At 50.6% G+C, this 21,528-nt stretch overlaps 2 protein-coding genes across 3 annotated transcripts; both read left to right on the forward strand.

Annotated features, from left to right (window-relative positions):
* Window positions 1-11,394: 11,394 nt before the first annotated feature.
* Window positions 11,395-18,623, forward strand: METTL17 (methyltransferase like 17). The gene is made up of 14 exons (XM_055341511.1): window positions 11,395-11,532; window positions 11,639-11,792; window positions 11,888-12,022; window positions 13,113-13,194; window positions 13,438-13,519; window positions 13,918-13,991; window positions 14,430-14,524; window positions 14,822-14,892; window positions 15,088-15,195; window positions 15,465-15,533; window positions 16,184-16,234; window positions 16,474-16,566; window positions 16,798-16,985; window positions 17,060-18,623. Exons 1-14 carry the CDS (start codon window positions 11,443-11,445, stop codon window positions 17,181-17,183), a joined length of 1,416 nt encoding a protein of 471 aa, XP_055197486.1. The 5' UTR covers window positions 11,395-11,442; the 3' UTR covers window positions 17,184-18,623.
* A 138-nt stretch (window positions 18,624-18,761) lies between these two features.
* On the forward strand, window positions 18,762-21,031 carry SLC39A2 (solute carrier family 39 member 2). Of its 2 annotated transcripts, none has more exons than XM_055341513.1 (4): window positions 18,762-19,046; window positions 19,223-19,353; window positions 19,575-19,620; window positions 20,119-20,198. In XM_055341513.1, the coding sequence occupies exons 1-3, from the start codon at window positions 18,932-18,934 to the stop codon at window positions 19,599-19,601; spliced, it is 273 nt and encodes a 90-aa protein (XP_055197488.1). In that variant the 5' UTR covers window positions 18,762-18,931; the 3' UTR covers window positions 19,602-19,620; window positions 20,119-20,198. The 2 variants fall into 2 exon arrangements, with proteins under 2 accessions (XP_055197488.1, XP_055197487.1); XM_055341512.1 differs by having other exon boundaries at window positions 18,765-19,046; window positions 19,570-19,620; window positions 20,119-21,031.
* Window positions 21,032-21,528: the final 497 nt, after the last annotated feature.

A 21,528-nucleotide genomic window follows, 5' to 3' on the forward strand; every position in this document is an offset into this window, starting at 1 on the left:
AGGTTGGCTCAGTTGGTTGAGCATCTGTCTTCAGTTTGGGTCATGATCCCAAGGTCCTGGGATAGAGCCCCACATCTGGCTCCCTGCCAAGCACGGAGCGGGCTTCTCCCTCGCACTCTGCTTGTGTTCTCAATCTCTGTCAAATGAATGAGCAAAATCTGTAAAAAAGAAAAAAGAAAAAGAAGAGCACTTATAGCTCTAAGATACATAGAAATTAATCAGAAGGATGTCAGTCAATGAATACTGGGCATATATTGTACATTGTATGATTTGTTTAAGTACTTTTTAAAGATGTCTCATCCCCCATTGCAGTGAGCTTGTTTTAATAGAGGGTTTTCACCTCACCATGTCAAATTATGATATTATATTGTTCTTAAGAAATCTCATAAATAGGGCGATGTAGGAAAAACATTAGGGTTCGAAGCTGATGGCCAAGAAAGAATTCTTGAGACATCTGTGCTGCAAAAAGGTGATTTTATTAAAGCACAGGGACAGGACCTGTGGGCAGGTAGAGTTGCACTGGGTTCATGAGGAGGGGCCCATTATATACTTTCAAATTGGGAGGGGTTAGGGAATGGTGTAAATCTCTAAGGAAATTTTGGAAGCAAGGTTTCCAGGACCCTGAGGGGGCCAGCTATTGTTGGGAAAAGGTCATTTATTACTGTCTAGTAAAACCTGAGTCATGAGACCCGTCAGATGCATATTGGGGGGTCATGTGCTTGGGGGATGATCGCCAGCATGTATCTTGGAGTGGGGGGGGGGGGGGATAGAGATAAAGGGAGCTTCCAAAGGAATATTTATGTTAAAGTAGACTTACAGGATCCTGAGGGTTGAGCTAAGATTGCCTTTTGCCCTGAGCAAAGTGTCAACAGAGAGGCAGCTGAGTCCCTAGAGGAATGTCACTCTGCCTGTTTCAAGGACTTGTCAATGGGCTGTAAGTAGTACAGAAATTTAATAACTTTTCTTCTGCTTTTGTTTCCCACATCAATCCCCCCTGAAAATTTGTTGCTTTTTTTTTTTAAGATTTTATTTATTCATTTGAGATAGCACAAGCAGGGAGAGTGGCATGAAGAAACAGGCCCCCACTAAGCAGGGAGCCCGATGACCCTGGGATCATGACCTGAGCCAAAGGCAGATTTATACCTGACTGAGCCACCCAGGCGCCCCTCCCCTGAACAAGTGTGACCCTTAAATCTTTAAGGTTGTTGAGGTTAGAAAGTCTCATTTTCTGTAACTTCTTCCTGCTGAATAGGGGTGTAGAGATGTCCCTACCTATGGGTTGACACTGGTCCATCGGGTCTCCTAGAAATATAGGAGTTAGGAAAGGCAAAGGCAGTAGCCACCAAGGGAGACCACATGCGTGGATCTTCCCAAGCGGGAAGGATTATCTGTGGGGTTGAAGTTACAGCAGTGAAGGAGCCTCGGCACCAGGTGGAGAGCCATGGAAGAAAACAGCAAAACATGACTAGAATAATACAAAGAAAAAGAAGCTCAAATAAGAGTCCTTTGATAGTTGACAAAAACTTTCAGTCCAGGAGTTTAACCAATCATTAAAGGAAAGAGATTTGACTGATTTGAGTATTCATGTCAGAAACCCAGAAAGATTTTGTTGGTAATCTGGAATGTATACCCTGATTTCTGTTTTTTATGATAACACAACTTCTACCTTGTGCAGCAGTTAAAACATCTAATCCCACTCTATTTTGTGAAACTGCTTTACACATTTGTGTTCCTTCAGTATTCACCAGAAAAATGCTATTTTGAGTGTCATTTAGGGCTTTGATCATTTTTTTTTAAAGATTTTATTTGGGATGCCTGGGTGACTCAGTGGTTGAGCAACTGCCTTCGGCTCAGGGCGTGACCCCCGGGGTCTTGGGATCGAGCCACATCCGGCTCCCTGCACAGAGCCTGCTTCTCCCTCTGCCTGTGTCTCTGCCTCCCTCTCTGTGTCTCTCATGAATGAATAAATAACATCTTTTAAAAAGGGGGGATCTTCTAAATCTGGTTGACTAGAATAAACAAAATCAATAACCTCTGAACAGTTGTGCTCTAAAAAGGTACGATGGTCAGGTCCAGGCATAAGGATAGCTGGGTTTAAAATCTGACAGGTTTTAAGTATTATTTGAGGTATATCCATAAGTATAGACTGGTATTAAATAAGCTGGCTTTCCCTCATCCATTGCTGGCCTTTGATCGCTAAGATACTCTGGACCTGATGTGAAGTCATTACAGTCATTACTGTTCCAGAGTGAGCTTTGAGGCTCCTGTTACAGGAGAGCTGTTGCATGCTTGGCTAAAACATTTGTTTGCAATTATACATCAACAGAGGTGGCTTCTAGGATAAATATGCCTAAGGGGTAAAACCATCAAGAAGCCCTCTTTGAGGTCCAGTCTTAACAATCATTGGCAAGTGGGAGAAGACTTGTTTCAGGAGAAAAGAGCATCCCCAAGTGCATCATCCAATCTAATCATAAAGTGTGGTCATCCATTACATCCATTATCTCCACAAACCCATAGTTAACCCCATGGAGCGAGGTTATGGCCTGACTTTTAAGGAGCAATTTTGTCATCCCAGCCTTATGGAATTGATCGAAGCTAAAGTTATACAATTGTTGTGGCATCTATTCCATTTTTCAGCTATTCAAACAATCATATGCCCATGGGGTCTTGCTATTATCTACATAGACTAACAAGCATGAAGATTGTCTATACATGAGCTACTGTGGCAATTTCTCCAAAATTTTCCTAAAGCTGTCTAGCTTAGGCAAATGACATTCAAAGACAATCAGAACTAGGATTTAACACCTGCAAAGGTGTGTTATTGAAACATAATTTTTCTCTCTAAACTTACCTTTATTCTCAGAGATAGCCAAATCGAGGCTAATTTGTTTGTAAAACAAGTCTGATTTTAACAAATAGGCTTAATTATTTACATAAGCTCAGCAAAAATAGCAATTCACCATATAGATTCTTTTAAAATCTGCTTTGCCGGAATTTCTATAAGGAATCTCTAAGCTGAACTCTTAGCCTCAAGGCCAGAAGCCAAGCCAAATACCTCCATCAGATGTTGCCTACAAGACCTCTAAGTTTGGGTGGATTCCTCTTCATGAGGTCCCCAATATATATCCTGAAGTTCCTGCACCTGCTAGAAAGTGACATTCTTTGCTCACTTGGTAAGGCTGCTAGGAACTCTGTAAGCAAGGTGTCAAGCCAACATTTCCAATGGGATTTATGGCTCCAGGTTTCATAAAGTCAACCTTAGTTCCTTAAAGCTGTTTTGTCATATCTGAGTCTATGTATGTCTCTCTCAAATATGACGTTCCAGTCAAAACTTTGGTAAAATAGCCAATATTTCCAATGGTGTCCTGTTGCAAGACAGATTCTTAATTGAACGAAGGCAAATGACTATGATTGCCATGGAAGAAAGAATACTTACTGAGACCTTTTGAATTTCAGAGGGTTCAGGTAGAGAGAGGAGTCAAATGCTTTAATTTGTTCACAAATGGATAATTTACCACATTTTTGTAAGTCATAGGTATCTTAAGAGAAAGTTTCCTTAATCTGGAAGAGCAAACATTAGAGAATCATCGATGTTTCAAACAAGAGTCACAAAACTACAGTCATTTTTTTAAATTCATTTATTCCCATGTGAATAATTCTTGTTCAGTTTGAATGTAGTCTCTTAATTAGTTCTGGAAATTCTTACCCATTTCGGTTTTAGGAATTTAAAGGTATCAAGCACCTGTATTTGTCCTAAGTCCTTTTTACGAATCTCCTTGAAGATGAAACTCATTTTGCAAGGGAATAGGAACCATTATAAATGACAAGAACTCAGAAATGGAGGACACTGGTAATGATCCAATTTGAAAGTTCATTATGATGCAATTGACAAGGAAATTCAGCTACTTCTGTGACACATAACACTTCAATAATCAGAATATCTGGTGGTGCAATGACCTTATACCAGAATGTAACGTACCAAATAAACAAGCCTAATTTGTCAACAAAACTTCATTTATGATTTAATCTTGAGGAAGTTTGTTAAAACCTTAGAAAAGGTTGACATGACTAAATAGGATTAGGGATCATCAAAGACCTGATAAAGGTAAAACCTAGAAACTCATTTTTCTGGGCGAGCAAAGAAAAAACAACTGTTCACATTTTTTAATCAAGAGCAGACCAACAATTCAAGAAAACTCTCTTTTAACAGAAGGAAAGCAGACTTTCCATCTTTTTAAAATTCATTAATTTCAGCCTTAGTCCATCCTGACCAAACTCCTTTCCAAAGTTTTCCCATTTTCTACAACTTTCCTATGCATTCAGATTTTGTCCGCAGCCATTTCTCTCCAAACAACCGGTCTCATTTAGGACAAAATCACCTTCTTTCACCTTCAACAAAAATGTATTTCCATTCCCATTATCTTTCTTACATACCTCCTACCTTTCTGCATACAGAGTTGCTTCCCTTATTTCCATCAATCTTAATTACATTTAGCAGAATTTTGCACTTAGAAACTTTAGTCTCCAGTGAAGACTAAGTAGTAACCAGTTGTGAACTGTTACACCAGAACTCTTTAGATGGCAAATTTATGAATCAGTTAAGCACAAAGCATGTTTGTTTGCCAACAGACCCAAATATCCTTAATGTCTCAAGAAGTCAAAAACAAACACCTATGTCCAGTAATCAATGTGTTAGCACTTTCTGCTATTTGGAAAAGACCTAGATGTCCAATGACTTTAACCCCATTTATCATCCAAGCAAAACTTTAAAGTTTCATGTTACCAAAGACTTTGAAAGCTATCTTAACAATTACCATGAAAACTTTGAAACAGAGCAGATTCACCATCATTTTAAGTCATTTTTTGCTGACAAATTGCAACAGAGATAACACAAGCTTATTTGACCTTTACCAAACCTAGATAGAATAAAAGTTTCATATTTAATGCTGGTAACTTTAAAGATGTCTATCTTAATTAAACCTCCAAACTTAACTTAGTTTAAATACCAAATATGTCCCACCTGGATCCTCCCTATTGTCAATTTTTTAAAGGTTTTATTTATTTATTCATGAGAGACACAGAGAGAGAGGCAGAGACACAGGCAGAGGGAGAAGCAGGCTCCCTGCAGGGAGCCCGACATGGGACTCGATCCTGGGACTCCAGGATCACACCCTGGACCAAAGGAAGATGCTCAACCGCTGAACCACCCAGGGATCCCCATCCTATTGTCACTTTTTACCAGAGACCCTAGTGGGGAAATCTGGAGTGGGTGGTGTTAGATCCAGGGGGTGCTCTTCTTGGGTTTATCTGGAGGAAGCCTATCTAGATAATTATCATCCAATATGTCAGGGGGAGCTTTACTAGCCAGACACATTCGGGCAAACACATTCTTCCCTGTTTTCTGCAGAAGAAGCCTGACAGATCCTCCTGAGGCCACACAATGTGACAGGAGATCAGTCCTTTCCTAAGTCTTGCAGTCTGAATGGTTTCCAGTGGGGTAAAAGGCACCCCCAAGGGAGAGCCCTTAGGAACTGAAGAAAAGAGAAGTCGAGAAGGTCCGTTACCTTCTCGAAGGTCGAGAAAATCTCCCCCCACCCTCACCCCCAGCCCCCGCCACTCCTGGGGTAGCATCCCACCCATAGGATATGTCAGAGGTTCCTGGTGTCAAAGCAACTGGAGGCGCCCCTCAAACAAAAATTGCTATGACTACGGCTGATGATAAAGGCCCCTGTGGGAGGGATGTTAGCGTCACACACACACCCTCCTCTTCGCATCCTAGGCTACAGTTGGGTGCCTTGAAGCACACTGTTTTTAGCCCATGGAGAACACTAGAAGAGTTTTACAAGGGGAAATTACCCAATTCTGTAGCTTAAGTAGTTAGTAGAGGACACTGACAAAAAAATAGTAAAGATAAAAATCCATCATGATCTAAGCAACATTCCAACACACGTAGTCCTTACAGCCAACTTCCCTAGGAAACAGTCCCCCGTTCGGTTTTAATTCCATTGGGTACTGATTTTGGCCCGCTCCAAGTGGAAGTCCTGCAGTCAGAAGCAGCTAGGCCAGGATGCTAAGGGGAATCACATTAGGCCAATGAGGAGGAAACATCACACAGAGTCTTAAGATTGGCAGCTGTCCTGGTGACTTTGGTGGCTATCCCGTGCCCCAGACAACTTTGTATATGGACAGGAATAAAGAGAGGGCATCGAGTTTCTGGGTCTTATTACCAATCCAGCTAGGCACTAACTTCCAGCCAAAAAACAGGCTTCCTCCTCCCTGTAGAGTAGCCACGGGCTAGAGGATTACAGCCTGAGCAGTCAACAGGAAAGTGTCCTAATAAGACTGTACTCCTTGGGGCTCCTGGGTGGCTCAGTTGGTTAAACATCTGCCTTCGGCTTCGGTCATGATACCAGGGTCCTGGAACGGAGCCCTGCTTTGGGCTTCCTGCTCCACAGGGAAACTTTTCCCCCTCCCTCTCCCTGCCACTCCCCCTGCTTGTGCTCTCTTTCTGTCAAATAAATAAAATCTTTAAGAAACAAACAAACAAAGACTACATTCCTTGAAAAGCCCCTGAAATGAGAGTAAAGGAAGAGGAGAGAAAGTACTCACCAAGTCTGCACTGAGGTTCAGAGTCCAGGTGAAAAGACTCAAAGCCCCATATTGGGCACCATATGGTATAGGAAAGACAGTAGGGTTCAAAGGCGATGGCCAAGAATTTTTGAGACATCTTTGGTACCTTGGGTGGTCCATCACCTTGTACCCTAAGGCTCGGCTAATTGTTGTCCCAGTGTTGTGTGGTTTTGCAGGAAGAGCTGACAGGCCTGCCTGTCCCTGTTCTCCAATTTAGATTCTCATAGGCATCTCTTGACAAATTCGGCAGGAAATTTCTATGCAATAAAATACATGTCCAAAATGAGAAAAAAAAAAAGGTACAGTTCAGCAAGCCCCCCCTCTCCCTTTTAAGGCAGGGTCAGGGCACTTGAGGAGTTGCACTGGGGTCATGAGGAGGGGCCCATTGTATACTTTCAAGTTTGGAGGGGTTAGGGATGGTGTAAGTCTCTAAGGAATTTTGGAAGCAAGGTTTCCAGGACCCTGAGGGAGCCAGCTATTGTTGGGAAAAGATCATTTATTACTGTCTAGTAAAACCTGAGTCATGAGACCCGTCAGATGCATATTGGGGGGTCCTATACTTAGGGGATGATCGCCAACATGTATCTTGGGGGTGGGCGGGTAGAGATAAAGGAAGCTTCCAAAGGAATATCTATATGTTAAAGTAGACCTACAGGATCCTGAGGGTTGAGCTAAGATTGCCTTTTGCCCTGAGCAAAGTATTAACACTGGGGCAACTGAGTCCCTAGAGGAATGTCACTCTGCCTGTTTCAAGGACTTGTCAATGGGCTGTAAGTAGTGAGGAAATTCAACAATTTTATTCTCACTCAACTTGGCCAATCTAATGAGTCTCTGTCACTCTAAGAATTTTCCTGGCCTCATCCTCTCTTGGACAACCATCATCCTGAGACCAGGGTCATGTTAATTGCATTCCAGCAACAGTCCAGCTGGTGGAAATACATAATGTCTACCTGCTGAATATGTACCTTGGTCCCCAAACTTATTAACAGGACCTACTAACCTGAAATTCTTATTTTGGAATTTATTAATATCTTTATATTATATCACCATTTCTACATTGTATCAAGTATAGTTTACAAAGCTTAGTCAAATGTCGGGAACCTAAACATCTGACATTTGAATGAGTTTGGTAATTTGGCTAACAATGACATTTTCCCCTTAATTGCATGGGGAAAAAAAGGGTAATGCATCTCACTTGGCTCCCAGAGAATCGATCTAAAATATACTGAGATTCCAAAAATGAACATTAAATACAAGACACAGAATCAATCTTCAAAGACGGAAGAAACATTCTTTGGCAAAAGGTGGGAAGCTAATTATAGAAATAGAGAACATAGAGTACCATCATAAGCAGAAATAACACAAAACCTTTGCCTTCTGAAAAATGTCTAAAACACAACAAAAGGAAAGGCATTTAGAAGTTCCTAAATAGGAAAAGAGGACCACACGAGAGGAATACAGATAATGTAGCCCATGGAATTCCATTGAAAAAATAAAAACTACCCAATGGCCACCAAGAAACAAAGTATATTTGATTATATATATATATATATACTCTATGTAAAGACAACAGAGGGACATTTTTAGATCTTTAAAACTTATTTGACATTTCTGAGTGCCTTTGATGTGGCAAGCACTATGTATGCTAAATGCCATATGTATAGTAGGGAATAAGTAGACATGTGCCTGCATTTTAAAAATCCTTTCCCCACATACCTTGCTTGCAATAATAATTATAGAGCATATGTCAAATATTGAGCTTTAATCTATGAAGAAAGTGTTGAAAGAGGATGTTGTCTATTTATCACAAGTAATAACCAGTAACGTCAGTACCCATGTGCCTTACAAATGAGGACTGGATAGTTCCCCAACTAGCTCCTGGGGGTTTGTTTGAACAAAGAAGAGAAAATCTTTCTATCTCAGTAAGAGCCCATCATAACCAGGAACGTTGCACATTTGGCACCAAGACCATGGCTTGGAACCTCCTGTGTACCTTGCATCAGTGGATCAAGTGAGGACAAATCATTTATCAAATATGGGAAAGATAAAAGGTAAACATCAGAGATGAAAAGGCAGTGAAGATGATCACCAGATGGCTCTTCTAGCTCAATAAGTAAAACCAAAGTCACAGAGGGCTATAACCAAGAATTAGCTAAACTATGACAATCTATTTACTTGCAGTTCAGAACAGCTCCGCTAACTTCTGCTGAAGATACTTCAGTAATATCACTTCACCTCTGCAAGAAAGTAGAGGACTAAGGAGAAGAGCTGACTGGTGTTTACTTCAGACCAAAAGAAAAGACACGGCCCACTCCAGCTCCAAGAAAGAGGTGGAGGGGGAGAGGGAGGGGAAGGCAAGAGGGGAGGGGAGAGAAAGGAGGGAAGGAAGAGAGGGGAGATTGGCTTCCTAAAGGCACAGCTATAGTAACAGCTCAGAGGCAACATTCTGAAAGGATGGGTACCCCTCTTCAGGATCTCGTGTATTTATTAAACCAGAGACTTCCAGGTTATACTGTGGCCTCAACAGGAGGAATTCATGGTTTCAGCAACCAGAAAGCAGAAGCAGGAGTGGCTCCACTTAACAACACGCCCACTGACCCACTGGGAAATTTTGCACGTTCATGTCTGTAACTCTGAGCTCTGCAGGGCCAAAGGTCCAGGTACCCAAAGTGGAGGCACTCCCGCCAAGGGACACATTGAAGTTCTCATTCAACTACATACGACAGCTGCTGCCAGGACACTTTGGATTTCTTGGGTCCAGGGACCAGCAGATAAGAAGCGGCATCGCCAGGAGTGCCTGGCTGGCTCGGCCAGTAGAGCATGAGATCTCAGGGCTGCGAGTTTGAGCGCCATGTTGGATGTAGAGATCATTTAAAAATAAAATCTTAAAAAAAAAAGAGGAGTTACCAGACTGTCAGGGTGAAATAGTCCTGCTTAGCAGGAGGAAGGAGATAGGGCTGCTTTTACACAGTGGGGATAGACAGGAATGCATGTAGAGCCCAACTGATCTATTTGGGTGCTTCCTAGAATTCCCAAGCTCCATCGTAACTGCGAGTATGGATGTTTACCAATCTCAGCCAGAGAGAGATAGGACTATCAAGGGTTTGGACCCCTCAGGAATGAATGTTTGGGTCATAATACCAGGTCAGCCACTAAGACCTGAGAACATGATGGGGGGGGGGTGAGGGGAAATTAGAATGGATATTAAAGGAGAGAGTGGATGGGGGCCAGTAGCAGCCCTGAGATCAACTGCAGTGACGGTACCTATAATTTGCCCCACTAACCTCCTTCTTCTACGTTTCTCTTCAGGAACAGAGGCCTGTATGAGGTTTAAAGGAATTGTCCCTTGAACCCATGTGGAGAAGCAGATATTGGCTCTAGGCTCTAGGCAGCTACGAAAATACTCCTTAGATCTCCTGCTGTGGTGATCATAAATTGACATTGGGCCTATGGTTCCTAGTTAACTTGGTCATTTGCATTCAAACGCCAACAATCTCCAGTAGAGCACCTGGTTAAAGGTAAAGATCCAGTGGTGCCTGGGTGGCTCAGTGGTTGAGCATCTGCCTTTGGCCCAGGTCCTGATCCCAAGATTCCAGAATCGAGTCCCGCATCAGGTTCCCCGCAGGGAGCCTGCTTCTCCCTCTGCCTGTGTCTCTGCCTCTCTCTGTGTCTCTCATGAATAAATAAGTTAAAACTTTAAAATAATAATAATAATAAAGGTGAAGCTCAGACTTAGATTGCCCAGGTTCATTTTTTTAAAAGATTTTATTTATTTATTTATTTATTTATTTATTTATTTATTTATTGAGCATGGAGCGGGGAGGGAGAGAATCTCAAGCCAACCCAGGCGCTGAGCCCGAAGCGCAATCTCCCAGCCCCCTGGGATGGTGACCTGAGCTGAAATCGAGTCTGTCCATCAAATGACTGAGCCACCCAGGCATCCCTAACCTGCCCAGGTTTAAATCTAATCGTCATCTAACAAGCTCTGCGATCCTGGGCGTGACCTCCAACCGTTTACTCCCTTTCTCCGTCTCCGGGACACCTCACCACGTGGATGCGCTTCCTGCAGCATCAGGCACCTAACCTTCTGCGCGTTACCTACTCGTCCAAGCGCACAGCGTACTATGTGGAATAACATGGGGGAAAGAAAAAAAAGAAAAAATCTATGGACTATCATTTTGTTATCTTGGGGGGGGCCTCCATTTGCTTTTTCTTATCTTTCCCTAGCTGCATTCGCCGTTCGCACACAGGAGGGGGACCCCAAGACTTCGGAGTCTTCCAGAGAGAAAGGCTAGGAACACAGGTGCAGTGTTTCCCTGTGTCCGGCGCGGCTCCGGGGCGCCCAGGAAGGGGCTGTTCCCCGCCCGCCCATCCGCCCCCCCGGACTTCGGGACGCGAGCCTCGGGGCTCCGCGCCCACCCGGGTTCCAGCTGCTCTCGGGGCAGCGGGGCCCGACCCCACCCCCGGCCCCGCCTTCTACACTGGCCCCGCCTCCTGCCCCGCCCTCTGCCCGCCAGCCCCGCGCCCACCCCGCTTCCAGCAGCTCTCGGGGCAGCGGGGCCGGACCCCGCCCCCGGACACGCCTCCGGCCCCGCCCCCTGCTCGCCCGGCCCCGCCCTCTATCCTGGCCCCGCCTCCGGTCCCGCCCTCTGCCCGCCAGGCCCCACCCCCAACCGAGCGCAGATCCCCCTCCGAGGTGATTTACATACCGACCGTTTATTGGCCACCAAAAGCACTCGCTCTTCTCATTGGCTGACGCTGTTTCGCGGTCACAGGTGTCGTCATTTCCGCTTCCGGCTCGCCTCCGGCACCATGGCGACCGCGCGGGGACTGCGGCCGCTGCTGACGCTGAGCCGGTGTCGCCGCGGGCGCGGAGGAGCCCCCGGAGCCTCCGGGTCCCGAGTGAGTGCCCGCTCCCCGCGCCGGAGGGACCCCGGGACTCAGGAACGGCGGCGCTGCCGCGGGTGGGCGCTCCCGGCCGCGGTCAGCGTCTCCGTCCCGCCCGCAGGCGCTCGCGGGGGTCGTGCCGGGCGCGTTGCAGGTGGACAACAGCTCCGGCTTCCTGGGGCGCAGGCCGCACCGCCGGCACCCCGGCATCCTGCAGCTGCCGTGCGTGCGGGTGCCGCCCGTGCTGGCCGCCGCGGCGCGGGCCCTGCTGCTTGGTGAGTGGCGGGGCGGGGCGGGGCGAGCCCCGAGGCGGAGCGGGGGACGGGAGCCGGCGGCACGCGGCTGACGGCGCTGCATCCCCGGCCCGCAGAGAGCTCGCTGCCCGGCGTGGAGGCGCAGGTGCCGGCGCTGCGCAACTACCTGTGGAGCCGCCGTGTGCCCGTTGAGCCGGAGGAGCTGCAGAGGCGTGCGCGGCGCCTGGAGGAGCGGCTGCTGGAGGACGCAGGTGGGGCCTGCAGGAGAGTCGGCCGCACGGAGGGCCCGCGTCCCGCGGAAGGGGGTCCTCCGCTGCCCTTGCCTCTCCCGGGCGCCCTGGGTCGGGACGGCCTACGTTTGTGTTCCGGGGACGCGGCTCCCTAGCGGGCCCGGAGGCCAGGCAGGGCTCAGCGAGCCGCTCTCACGACCGTGAGCTTCTCCATCTCACACACCTGCCTTTATGCATCCCGTGCTCCCCGCTCTCCCCTCACCCGGTGCAGCGTAGGCGCCGAGGGGTCACGGCCCGCAGACCCAGGCCATCCTGAGCCCCAAGACTTCCAGGCCCCGCTTTCTTCCCTCTCGGAACGTCGGAGACGCCACAGCCCAGAGAAAATCCACAGAATACCGTGCTTACGCGATGCTCTTCAATCTTCGAGACGCTTCCCTTTATTTTTTTTTTTAAGATTTTATTTATTTATTCATGAGAGACACAGGCAGAGGAAGAAGCAGGCTCCACGCAGGGAGCTGGATGCAGGACTCGATCCCGGGACTCCAGGATCACACCCTGGACCAAAGACAGGTGCTAAACCGCTGAGCCACCCAGGGATTCCCAACACTTCCCTTTAAAGAGCGCAAAGTCGGGGATCCCCGGGTGGCCCAGCGGTTTAGCACCTGTCTTTGGTCCAGGGCGTGATCCTGGAGTCCCAGGATCGAGTCCTGCATCCAGCTGCCTGCATGGAGCCTGCATCTCCCTCTGCCTGTGTCTCTGCCTCTCTCTCTCTCTGTCATGAATAAATAAATAAAATCTATAAAAAATAAAAGAGCAACAACAAAAAAATAAATAAATAAATAAAAGAGCACAAAACCTGTGGGGTGGGGTTGGTATTGATGAACGAGCTGCCGTTAGACGCAGGCTACCGTCTGATTCGCCGTGGCGGTGATGGTGCTCACGGTGACTCCTACCTGAGATTTTTTTTTCCCCCTAAGTTGGGCTTCTCGTGAGCTTTGAGGTTTTGCCCAGGATGGGAGCTGCAGAGGACGTGGGCAGGCCGATCTTCAGCTGTTGGATCTGAGCCCTGTGCGTCCCCAGTCCCCACCATGGATTCTTGTTCTCACCCTAGACGTCCCCCCGGCAGAGGAGAGGCTTCGCCAAGCCGTGCTGCAAACCCTGCGCAGAACTACCTACCATTGGCAAGAACTGACGTAAGGCAGACTAGAAAGGCTACAGAAGGGGAAAGAAATCTTGTCTTTAGCTGGAGACTGGGGTGGCACAGAGACACAGTCCGCGTCTGGGAGGCCTGCCCGGTGTGTAGCTCAGGACCCCTCCCTTCCAAGGAGTGAGAGTACTCAGCCCCGGGAGTAAAAGTTCTCCCCTCTCTAGAGATTTCATGCCTGTGGGATGGGCGTTATTCCCTGGTGGCTGTGACTCTCTGGTTTTTCTGGCAGCTACAATGAGAGACTGAGCCTGGTGTATATGGCGGCAAGACTGGATGGTGGCTTTGCAGCAGTCTCCAGGGCATTCCATGAGGTGAAAGCCCCTCAGCTTCCAACCCTTAACCATCGCTTCCTTTATGCATAAAGTGGTCTCCTGGGGTATGATTCTAGGGACATTGCATGCACTTTATTTATTTATTTATCTATTTACTTATTTATTTATTTAAGCAGCTATGATTCTAGGGACATTGCATGCACTTTATTTATTTATTTATTTTTTATTTATGCAGCTCTGTTTATCCTCTGAAAGGATTTTGTGATCTAAGAAAGGTCTAAAAATCACTGTTTCAGGAGGTTCCCATTGTATAAAGTGTTTCCATTGACTCTCCACAAACATTCACATCTCATCTGGCCTGCCATGCTCCCCTGATGCAGAGGGGCCCTAGAGAGGCATCCGCTGACTCTGCTGTGGGATATTGTGTATTTCTGCAGATCCGGACTCGAGTTCCCGAGTTCCAGCCCCAAACCCTAATGGACTTTGGCTCGGGTACCGGCTCTGTCACTTGGTAAGTCTCTTTCAGTCTGTCAGTTCTAGCTCTAGAGAGCCTGTGTACGACACCCCAAGACACTGGGAGACCAGATGGGGAGAATAGGAGAGAGTAGGGAACTAGAATGTTTAGTCCCTGGGATCGGGTAAGACGTAAGAGGGTATGTGGAACTTAAAGGAACTTCTGATGAGCAAAAGACCCATGTTTAGGAAGATAAAAAAGAAACGGAATTTAGTCCAGGGCATATCACCAAGATGGTTTTTTTGTTTGGTTTTTTGTTTGGTTTTTTGTCTACAGATAGTTTTTTGAGTCTGCCCTTTTTTTAAGGAGTCCTAAATGAAATAAAAAACTGCTTTAAACTAACACTCTGTTTCCCAGGGGTGGGGTTGGGGGCAGAGGGCTCTCGTAGGGATGACACTGTCGCGAGAAATGGTGATTCACATTTTGCCACTTCAGGGCCGCTCACAGTGCTTGGGGCCAGAGCCTCCGTGAGTATATGTGTGTGGACAGCTCAGCTGCTATGTTGGATTTGGCAGAAAAGCTACTGAGAGGTGAGGACAAAGGATAAGGAAGGGCTCTTGTGAAGCTGGAGGAGTTGAGCAGGAACTGGAAAGGGTGTTTTACCGGGGAGTGGAGGGGGGCTAAAAGCTGAAGAGGCGTCTGATTTCTTGCGAGCTCACAGCTGAGCAGAGGGTGGTGGAGGCCTTTGCTGGGCCGTGGATGGGTCGGCCCTTTTGCATCTCGCCCTTCCCTAGTGGTGTCCTTCATCCTTCGGGGCGTGTTTCTTGCCGAGACTTCATTTTATACCTATGCACTCACCGCTGCCACGCCTCTGCTTCACTCCACAGGTGGCTCAGGGTCCGGGGAGCCTCACGTTCCAGGTGTCTTCTTCAGGCAGTTTCTCCCTGTGTCACCCAAGGCAAGTGACAACCTTCAGAGAATCTTAAATGTGGAATTTGGCAGATGGAAAACTGTGACTTCAGTTTTGCAACCCAGCCTGGACTGTTAGAAGATAGAAGAGAACAAATACGAGGGGAGGGAAGTTTGTGACGCTCCCGGAAGGGCCGGGCCGGGGGAGTGTCAGGTCCATCATGCGCTGCGTCTGGGTTCTCAGGTCCAGTTCGATGTGGTGGTGTCGGCCTTCTCCCTAAGTGAACTGCCCAGCAAGGCTCACCGCACTGAGACCATCCAGACCCTGTGGCGCAAGACAGGTCACTTTCTGGTGAGTTGAAATCCCTCTGCCCTTCAAGTTGTAAAGCAGCCTCACGGGTCTCACGCGTTTCCTTCTCTCTTGTCTCCGTTGGAACTTGACCGTTGTTCTCAAGCGTAGGTGCCTTCGTTCCCCTTTTAGGCTCTGCAGCCCCACCTGCTGTGGGGACGGCCCTTTCCTTTAGGGCCCTCGACTCCCTCGGCGAAGTTCCCACGGAGCTGCTAGCATTTGTGTCCTCGTGTAATTCAGGGCTTATGCTTATTCTCCTTTTTGGTGAGCAGATATTGGTAGAGAATGGAACAAAAGCTGGCCACTGCCTTCTCATGGATGCCAGGGACCTGGTCCTCAAGGTAGGATTCTTTCTCCTTTCACTCCTGCGCCACCATCTCGCCAGTTAGCCCTACTCCCTTGCGAGTCGAAGAGCCTCACTGCTCAGAGTCCTGCAGTGGTGGGGTAACGCTCAGGGTGTTAGCACGCACACTCCTTACGGTGCAGGGGGGTGACTAGCCAACCAGGGCCTGTGGGCACATCTGGCCTCTCACCCATCTTTGTATGTGCCATGTGGCCTGCGAAGAGTGGAGTTGACAAGTCAGCGCAGAAACTGGTTTTGTCTACTCCCTGGGCCTTTAAAAAAAAAGTGCACAGACCCCTGACTCAGGGCATTGCTAAGCCAAGAACCTTATCTTCTGGGGATGGTGTGAGCCAGTGGATGATCGTGAATTGAATTGTCCTGCAGTGGGACCTTTCTACAAGTAGAGGTTGCTGACAAGGGAGAGCACCACGCTACGTGCCAAGTCCCTGCTTTACTCCTCCTGCAAAGAAAAAGTCCTTTGTTTGGAGTATTAGGGAAGCAGCCAGCTTAACTCAAGGAGCCTAGTTAGTCATTATCAGAATTGAACGTTAAAGGAGGCCTCGTTAAAGGAGGCCTCGGTTTACTGAGTGCAGACGCAGAGTTACAAGAATACACCCCTTAGACCCAGCCTGATTTTTTTGATTTCAGGGGAAGGAGAAGTCACCTCTGGACCCTCGACCTGGCTTTGTCTTTGCCCCGGTGAGTGTTGTCTCTGCTGTTCCGTCACGCAAAGACCTGAACTCCGCTGTGGCCAGGAAGAGTGAGAGGGTGAAGCTGAGCCAGTCTCTGCTGTCTTGTGTCCCCGTCCAGTCTTGGTCTTGGTTGTTCCCCGCTCTCCCTGCTCCTGGCTCCTGTGCCCCCATCTCCCTCACCCTGCTTAACTCTGCCACTCTGAGTTTTCCGTTGTATGATTCTCTGGTTCTTTTCCGTGTTTGCAGTGTCCACATGAACTTCCTTGTCCCCAGTTGGCAGCCTCTAAACCTCTGGCCTGTAGCTTTTCTCAGGCTTACCACTGCATCCCCTTCAGCTGGGTACGTATCCGGAGATCCTTACAGCAGAGAGAAAATAGTCTGAGGGGGCAGATGATAAAGAGTACGAGGCGGGCAGAGCTGGGGAAGTCAGCGAAGAGCCTGGAGGTTTGGGGGCCTGGGTGTGCATGGCTTACAGAGTATGAAAAGGGCTGCAGGGACTCGGGGAGGGGGGGTCATGATTTTCTTTCCCATCTCTTTTCCCTTCAAATCGTCTCTATATCCTTATCTCAGAACAAAAAGAAGCAAAAAGAGGAGAAGTTCTCGATGGTAATTCTTGCCCGGGGGCGTCCAGAGGAAGCTCCTCGCTGGCCACGTCTCACTCAGCCTGTCCTTAAACGGCCACGCCACGTGCACTGTCACCTGTGCTGTCCAGATGGGCACATGCAGCACGCTGTGATCACAGCCCGCCAGCATGGCAGGTACCAAGGCTGTGACCAAAGTTGGGGACAGCTGGCAGGACCCTGCAGCCCACGCTGACCTCTCTTTCCCATAGGGATTTGTATCGCTGTGCTCGCGTCAGCTCCTGGGGAGATCTTCTACCCATGATCACACCATCAGAGTCGGAGCTGCCCCCGTCCCCCGCTGAAGACCCCCTGAGGGTCGACAGGGATGCGTAACAAGTGTTTTCTTCCTTAGACCTGCCAAGGCTGAAGCTACCTGGCATCCAGGGTGGGAGCGCTGGTAGCCCTGTGTGTCCTCGCTTTAGAGGTTTTAATAATAATAAAGTTTTCAAAGCGTAGAAATGGATCTCATGATTCTTAAAAGGTCCGGGCCCAGTCGTCACGTCCTATCCTATGACAGGTGTTCAGTGCCCACGCTCCCACACAGACCCCAAGCCCACCTTCTCCAGTAAGAGTGCCGCTGCCTCTACCAGAGACCAGGACTCCCGTGGAAGTGGTGGGGCTGGTAGGGAAAGCTGCCCCCAGTCTCCGGGCACCAGCCCAGTGGGCTTCAGGTTGTTAGGGGGCCACTAAGAAGGGGAGCCAGGCTGCCCAGCCTGTGGTTTCTTCCCTTTTCCTTCTATCTTTCTCAGGGTTCGTCAGCTCCCCAGCCCATTTTCCTCAAGAGCTGATCGCCAAGGAGCCTGAGTTTTCCATCTCTACCCCCATAGATCCAGGCAGGACCCTTCGGTTTGCTTGGGTCGTCTCTCAGTTTTTCACTCAGCCTCACTGTTTCAGGGCTAGAGCAGCTTTCTTCGCCCTAAAATCTCAGCCTCTCTCCCCCAGGACACGGTCCCGACCTATCATGGCTTGATTTTCAAACTTTTCAACCTTAAGATGAGATGAAAGTGAGGCGCATCCAGTAGAACCCAGTCCTTTATCGGCTTGGCAGTCGGGTACAGTGGTCTCTGGTGATGCTGCGCAGCTACGGCTCCCAGGCGGCAGTGCCAGGAGGGCTGGTACACTCAGCCACTCTGCTTCTCATGTCCCGTACGGCGTGTGGCAAAGTGCGTGGACTTCAGCACTTTATTACAGAATAGACTTGGGTTAGATGATCTTGCCCAACTGCGGGCTTGGCATCCGGGTGTCCTGAGCACACTGGAGGCTGCTCTCGGCTCCGATCGGCCGCTTCGGTGCGTTGAATGCACTGCAGCTTAGGGTGGGTCCATCGGGACGTCGTCCCATCGTGAGCCGGGGAAGCTCTACGTGTATCTGAAAACCGGCCCGGTCAAAAGCTGGAACAGCATTAATACTGTAATGCTGGAGATTCCACTCCCCACACACACCTGGAAATCGCCATGCCTGGAGCTGTATTTCTGAGGTTACAGGAGAGGGGAGTCCCCTCCGTAGAGTCCCCACAGCGTGGCGGGCCGCACCTTTCAGCCCCACCTCCTTACCTGAAGGTGGCCTCAAATCCCCTCTGAAAAGGTAGGGTTCGGATATCAGCACAAGACCCACGAGACCTGCGGACGTGGGCGGGGTGGAAGGGGCACGGAGGCCTGAGATCTGACGCCCTGAATGAGGCGCGCCCAGGGGTATGGGAAGGACCCACCCTAGACTCCCACCTGGCGTTGGAGCAGTCCCAGGCGTGAAGTAAGAGTGTCCACGGCCTTGGGATTAGTCATGGCCCCAAGAGAAGACACAGCGCAGGCTGTGCCTGGCAGGGAGTCCGGAGTTTCTGGTTTCCCGTTCTGGAAGCCGGGGGAGGGGCCTCCCTGTAGGGGGAGGGCGGGAATCTGGGGCAGGGCCCCAGGCAGCTATGCAGGCTGTGCAAGCAGAGGCAGCGCAACAGGGGAGGATCCCAGCAGCCTCCTGGACTCGGGAGAGCAGACACCAGCGCTGACCACCTGCTTCCACTCTCCCGCCCCAAACCCCGCAACTGCCACCTGCCGCTCTGAGGCATCTGCTGCTCCTGCCCCCCCAGGATGGAGCCACTGCTAGGAGCGAAAATTGGCTGCCTGTTGGCCTTGCTGCTCCTCACCCTGGGCTGCGGCCTTATTCCCATCTGCTTCAAGTGGTTCCACACTGATGCAGCCACAGGTACCGCCGGCCGCCTCCAGCCCCGAAGCGGCGGCCTGGCCACAGCCCCTGCCCGTCCCGAGCCCTTGCTCCGAGGCCCTCACCGTCCCTGAGCCGGGGACCCGGGGTGTTGCCTCCGGCTCCTGTGCACCTGCGCCGTCTCACGGCCACCGGATTGTGACTCCTCCTTTCCCTAGGCCGTCACCGCCGGGCCCTCAGCCTCCTGGGCTGCGCCTCCGCGGGGGTCTTCCTGGGAGCGGGGCTCATGCACATGACCGCCGAAGCCCTGGAGGGAATCGAGTCCGAGATCCAGGGGCTCATGGTGCAGGTGAGCGGCGGGGCGGTGAGGCCGGAGCGATAAGCAAAACGAGTGGCGGAGACAGAGACCGGGACGGCCGAGGACAAGGGTGGGAGCAAGCGAGAGGCCCGCTCCGGGGGTGTGAAGGCCAGTCGTGGGGGACTTGGAGGGGAGCCGAGCAGCTGAAGGGGCAGGAGGCAGCCGAGCTGCCCTGCCCGCACCTGACCCCTGCCTTTCTCTCCCTAGAACAGGACGGAAAGGGTGGGCAACGCCTCTGAGGATTCCGACTCTGCTCGGGCAAGTACCTCCGTGGGCCCCGCGCCGGAGGGGAGCAGGCCCAGAGGCTCCTGGGGGGACGGTGTCGGGAAACCGGGCCTCCCCTCTGCTCCTCAGCCGATAGATACCCCAGAGGGAAGGGGAAGCCCGCACGCCCCTTGGATGTGTGGGACCTCAGGAAGAACTCTGCTTTACCGTTGGCCTTTCTCTGGCCCCTTTGCCACGCCTCTTGCTCCCCAGATTTCTAACCCCGTCACCTCGTGTCCCTTGGTCCCTCCTGGATTCTTGTTGTCGCTACCCATCCCTGCTCTTGGCTTCCTTCCCCTGGCCCTCTTTCCGCCCAATATGCTGCATCCATCTGGAAGCATCTGAAGCAGAGGGGCTAAGGCCAGAGTGAGAGCCAGCAGGGCAAGCAGGCGGCCAATTTCTACGGATCGGTCGTCCCTCGCCTCCCACCCCGTGGCCGCCCCGCGTACTTGGGGCTCTTCCCCTCCTCACAGCCCTTCTTTGCGTTCCCAGATGGGGTACCCCTACGGAGAGCTCCTCATCTCCCTGGGCTTCTTCTTGGTCTTCCTCTTGGAGTCGCTGGCGTTGCAGTGCTGTCCTGGGGCCGCTGGAGGAACCACCGTGCAGGAGGAGGAGTGGGGTGGCACTCACGTCCCGGGACTGCACAGCCACGGACCGCCACCCTCTCCCTCGAAGGGGCCCCTTGGGTCCCTCGTCCTCTTGCTCTCGCTGTCCTTTCACTCGGTGTTCGAGGGCCTGGCCGTGGGGCTGCAGCCGACGGTAGCGGCCACGGTGCAGCTCTGTCTGGCCGTCCTGGCTCACAAGGGGCTTGTGGTGTTTGGCGTGGGCCTGCGCCTGGTGCGGAGAGGCGCTGGAGCCCGCTGGGCTGCGTTGTCCATACTGTCGCTGGCTCTCATGTCCCCCGTGGGCCTCGTCCTGGGGCTGGCTGCCACTGAAGGGGACCCTCAAGGGGGGCGAGGCCTGGCCCAGGCTGTGTTAGAAGGCGTGGCTGCCGGCACCTTTCTGTACGTCACCTTCCTCGAAGTTCTGCCCCGGGAACTGGCCAGCCCCGAGGCCCCTCTGCTCAAGTGGGGCTGTGTAGCTGCCGGGTTCGCCTTCATGGCCTTCATCGCCTTGTGGGCCTGAGAGCCTCCTGGCGTCAGGTGGACCTACCAGGATGGCCACTGTGTTTCAAATGGCTTTGGCCTCCTCCGCTGAGACTATGAGACATGCACCAGGCCTCGTCCTCCTGAACTGGACCACGGTCTTTTCCTACATGAGCACCCACTTCTCCTCCAGGCCCGGGAAAAGGAAGTCAGGGCTGGGTGCCTATAAATTGGAGAGTTGATGCAAGGACCATCGCTCCAGATGCGACTCTTGCCCGCTTATGTGACCGTGTATAATAAAATGTCCGGTTTACCCTTCCCCTTGAGCCGTACTACCCTTCATTCTTCCGGGGGGCCCAGGAGCTGCACACAGCGGCGGGGTGGGGAGTGGAGAAGCTGAATGTTGGGTGTCATCCTCTCCTGTGGAATCCGGGCCCCTAGCCATCCTGGGGGCTGCGGGCCATGCCCTCCACACCTGGGAGCATTGCCGAAATTCCAACAGCCCGTTCCTGCCTAACCCACAGGTGTTGAGAAACTGAGCCAGAATTCTTAGCATTTAGAGAGAAGGGATGTAAAACCAAACCATGGGCTCTAGATTTTTCCCTATGCTCCCCACACCCACCATCCAGTACCTGCTATCAGCCAACTGCAGCGTTTCAGGCAGACCAGAGAGCAGGCGAAGGAAAGCCTCCCTCCACCTGGTTCCCGCTGTGCACCCCTAGCCTGCGTGGCCGCGGGGAGGCCATGGCTCTTCTTTGGACCTCTGTGTCCCCGCTCCCCACCCCCCGCACCCGTTGCCTTGTGCTCAGGGATTAAG

This window comes from Nyctereutes procyonoides, unplaced genomic scaffold (assembly GCF_905146905.1).
Source record: "Nyctereutes procyonoides isolate TBG_1078 unplaced genomic scaffold, NYPRO_anot_genome, whole genome shotgun sequence".
In the NCBI taxonomy this organism is placed as follows: Eukaryota; Metazoa; Chordata; class Mammalia; order Carnivora; family Canidae; genus Nyctereutes; species Nyctereutes procyonoides.

Excerpts from the sequence above, each read along its gene's own strand:
- METTL17 (XM_055341511.1), top strand. The coding sequence starts at position 11,443 with ATGGCGACCGCGCGGGGACTGCGGCCGCTGCTGACGCTGAGCCGGTGT. Across the intron at positions 13,992-14,429 it reads GGTACCGGCTCTGTCACTTG|GGCCGCTCACAGTGCTTGGG; the intron begins GTAAGTCTCTTT and ends TTGCCACTTCAG. Across the intron at positions 16,567-16,797 it reads ACTGCATCCCCTTCAGCTGG|AACAAAAAGAAGCAAAAAGA; the intron begins GTACGTATCCGG and ends TCCTTATCTCAG.
- SLC39A2 (XM_055341512.1), top strand. The coding sequence starts at position 18,932 with ATGGAGCCACTGCTAGGAGCGAAAATTGGCTGCCTGTTGGCCTTGCTG. Across the intron at positions 19,047-19,222 it reads CCACACTGATGCAGCCACAG|GCCGTCACCGCCGGGCCCTC; the intron begins GTACCGCCGGCC and ends TCCTTTCCCTAG. Across the intron at positions 19,354-19,569 it reads TCCAGGGGCTCATGGTGCAG|AACAGGACGGAAAGGGTGGG; the intron begins GTGAGCGGCGGG and ends TTCTCTCCCTAG.